Raw genomic sequence first — 2,537 nt, forward strand, 5'->3', positions numbered from 1 at the left:
TATAAAGTGTAATAGGGCACGGCACCGAGGCCGTCTGTCTCCCCATATCTCCCCATATCTCCCCATATCTCCACGAGGCCGTCTGTCCGCCCTGAGGTTGGCGCATTCACCTGCAGGCGAAGGACGGCCCTCGGCGTGTGAGGGTGACGCAGGCGGGCGTGATCTCCGCATATCTCCCCATACCTCCCCATCTCTCCCCATCTCTCCCCATCTCTCCCCATCTCTCCCCATCTCTCCCCATCTCTCCCCATCTCTCCCCATCTCTCCCCATCTCTCCCCATCTCTCCCCATCTCTCCCCATCTCTCCCCATGTCTCCCCATCTCTCCCCATGTCTCAGGCCTCCGCGTGCTGCGCGATGCTTTGCGCCCGCCGCGCCGCCTCGGCCGCCTCCTGCACCTCCGCCCCCGGCGTCGCAAAGGTCATCGCCGCGAGGGGGAGCTGCCACTCGTTCTCCTCCACCACGACGTAGCTGTGCCGCTCCTGCGAGCAGCCTCCGAGAGACAGGATCATGCTAGCGCCCTACACCTCCCTACACCTCCCACCACCTCCCACCACCTCCCTCCACCTCCCGCCACCCCCCTACCCTGTCCATCCAACTTCCTCCACACCATACCCCTCCCTCCGACTCCCTCTGCCCCTCTCCTCTTACCACCCAAGACAGCTTGCAGAGCTCCCGGTCATGGGGAGGGGAGCCCGCCCCCCGTCGGGCGGCGGCGCATATCTCCCCATATCTCCCCATATCTCCCCATATCTCCCCGTCTGGCGGCGGCGGCGCGGCGGCGCACCGCGTGTGGCGGCTGCGGCTTGGCAGGGTCGAGCAGCACCTGGGGGGAGATATGGGGAGAGACGGGGAGAGATGGGGGGAGATGGAGGGGGAGATGGAGGCGGAGATGGAGGCGGAGATGGAGGCGGAGATGGAGGCGGAGATGGAGGCGGAGATGGGGGATGGGGGGAGATCTGGGGAGATGCACCTAGAGTGAGAGGAGTGCACGGTCGACTGGTTGGGCACGTCGCACTCTCTGTGCATCGAGCGGTCGAGCTGCGCCGCAAAGACGAGCATGGTCGAACTGCTAATTAACTGCTAATTAACTGCTAATTAACTACTAATTAACTACAGGAGCTGTGCCGCAAAGACGAGCATGGTACAGCCGCCGCGGCAGTAGGGCAGCGAGAGGTGCGCGAGAGACGCGAAGTACTCGCCCGGGCCAAAGGCCTGGTCAGGCCGGGGGGAGGCAACGTCACTCTCCACTCTTGGCTTGACGCTCCGCACCTCTCCTCTTGGCTTGACGCTCCGCACCTCTCCTCTTGGCTTGACGCTCCGCACCTCTCCTCTTGGCTTGACGCTCCGCACCTCTCCTCTTGGCTTGACGCTCCGCACCTCTCCTCTTGGCTTGACGCTCCGCACCTCTCCTCTTGGCTTGACGCTCCGCATCTCTCCTCCTCTTGCATGCAGGCCGCATCTCCCCTCCTCTTGCATGCAGCAGGCGCCCCGCGGCGGGGAGGGTGGGGGCGTGCAAAGCGCCTGCCCGCGCCGCAGGGCCGGGTCGAGCCCGGAGGCGAGGATGGGCGCGACGTTCTTGGGCGCCGTCCCGTGGAATACGAGCCTAGTGAGCATAGGGGGGAATTCCAGTCCCCCCCACGTTACCTTGCTCCGTATTCCACGGTAGGGGGGCAAGAAACGTCGGACAAATCCGCGTCCCAGGTCTCGCTCCCCTCCTGCGTCCAGCGGCGTCTGTTCGACTGCGCCCGGCTCGACGAGGTGATGCGCGTCTTCTTCCCCCTCGCGTACTTCCTGTACATGGGCATCATGTACGCCGTCCTCCCGCTGTATCCGCACAACGAGGGCTGCATCGGCATCTGAGGGGCTCGGGCGGGCCACGGGGGGCAGGACCGGGGAACGACAGGTTCCAAGTCAGGTTTGTCTTGCCACGCCCACGCCCGCCATGCATACGCCGCTCTCCGTTGCCCAACATCCGGCCCGAGTTTGTGTACCACTCTTCCGTGTTCTTGGGTCGGCGCGGCTCGCGAACGCTCTATGAACCGGCGCGCGGGGGCCGCCCCCCCAGCGCGCAGCGGGCCATCGGCCGCAGCGCGTGCCCCCACGGCCATGCTAGGGGTAGGGCATATAGAAGCTATAGAGCACGGGGCGCGCAGCGGATACAAAGTATCTCGCGTCTCGATCGTGTTCTCCGGTGTATTTTATCTCACAACCTAGTACGGACAAATTTTTGTATCATTATTGCATTGTCATTATCGCATTGTCCATTGACCATTGTGCGATACCGGGTCTCTCGCTCTCTACTGCACGCAGCACGGGCGAGTCACGTGTCGGCGTCAAAGGAGCAACGTGCGACATGTCAGACTTAATCTCCGATCTGAGGCGATCTCAGCGGGCGTCGAGTCGTCTCCGGCGGCGACAATTTGGTACCTCCCCAGGACGCTGACGACGACGAGGACGAGGAGGAGGAGGAGGAGAACGAGGAGTTGGGCGGCTCTGGCGAGCCCGACGGCGACTTTATTGCGAAGATTCGGGCGC

General features: G+C 63.9%; 1 protein-coding gene across 1 annotated transcript; it reads left to right on the forward strand.

The window, feature by feature from the left end:
• Positions 1-1,563: 1,563 nt before the first annotated feature.
• EMIHUDRAFT_254544 (hypothetical protein) lies at positions 1,564-1,862 on the forward strand (the record flags this gene model as incomplete). The annotated part of the gene is made up of 2 exons (XM_005778274.1): positions 1,564-1,608; positions 1,728-1,862. The coding sequence occupies 2 exons, from the start codon at positions 1,564-1,566 to the stop codon at positions 1,860-1,862; spliced, it is 180 nt and encodes a 59-aa protein (XP_005778331.1).
• Positions 1,863-2,537: the final 675 nt, after the last annotated feature.

Source organism: Emiliania huxleyi (assembly GCF_000372725.1).
Source record: "Emiliania huxleyi CCMP1516 unplaced genomic scaffold EMIHUscaffold_2481, whole genome shotgun sequence".
In the NCBI taxonomy this organism is placed as follows: domain Eukaryota; phylum Haptophyta; order Isochrysidales; family Noelaerhabdaceae; genus Emiliania; species Emiliania huxleyi.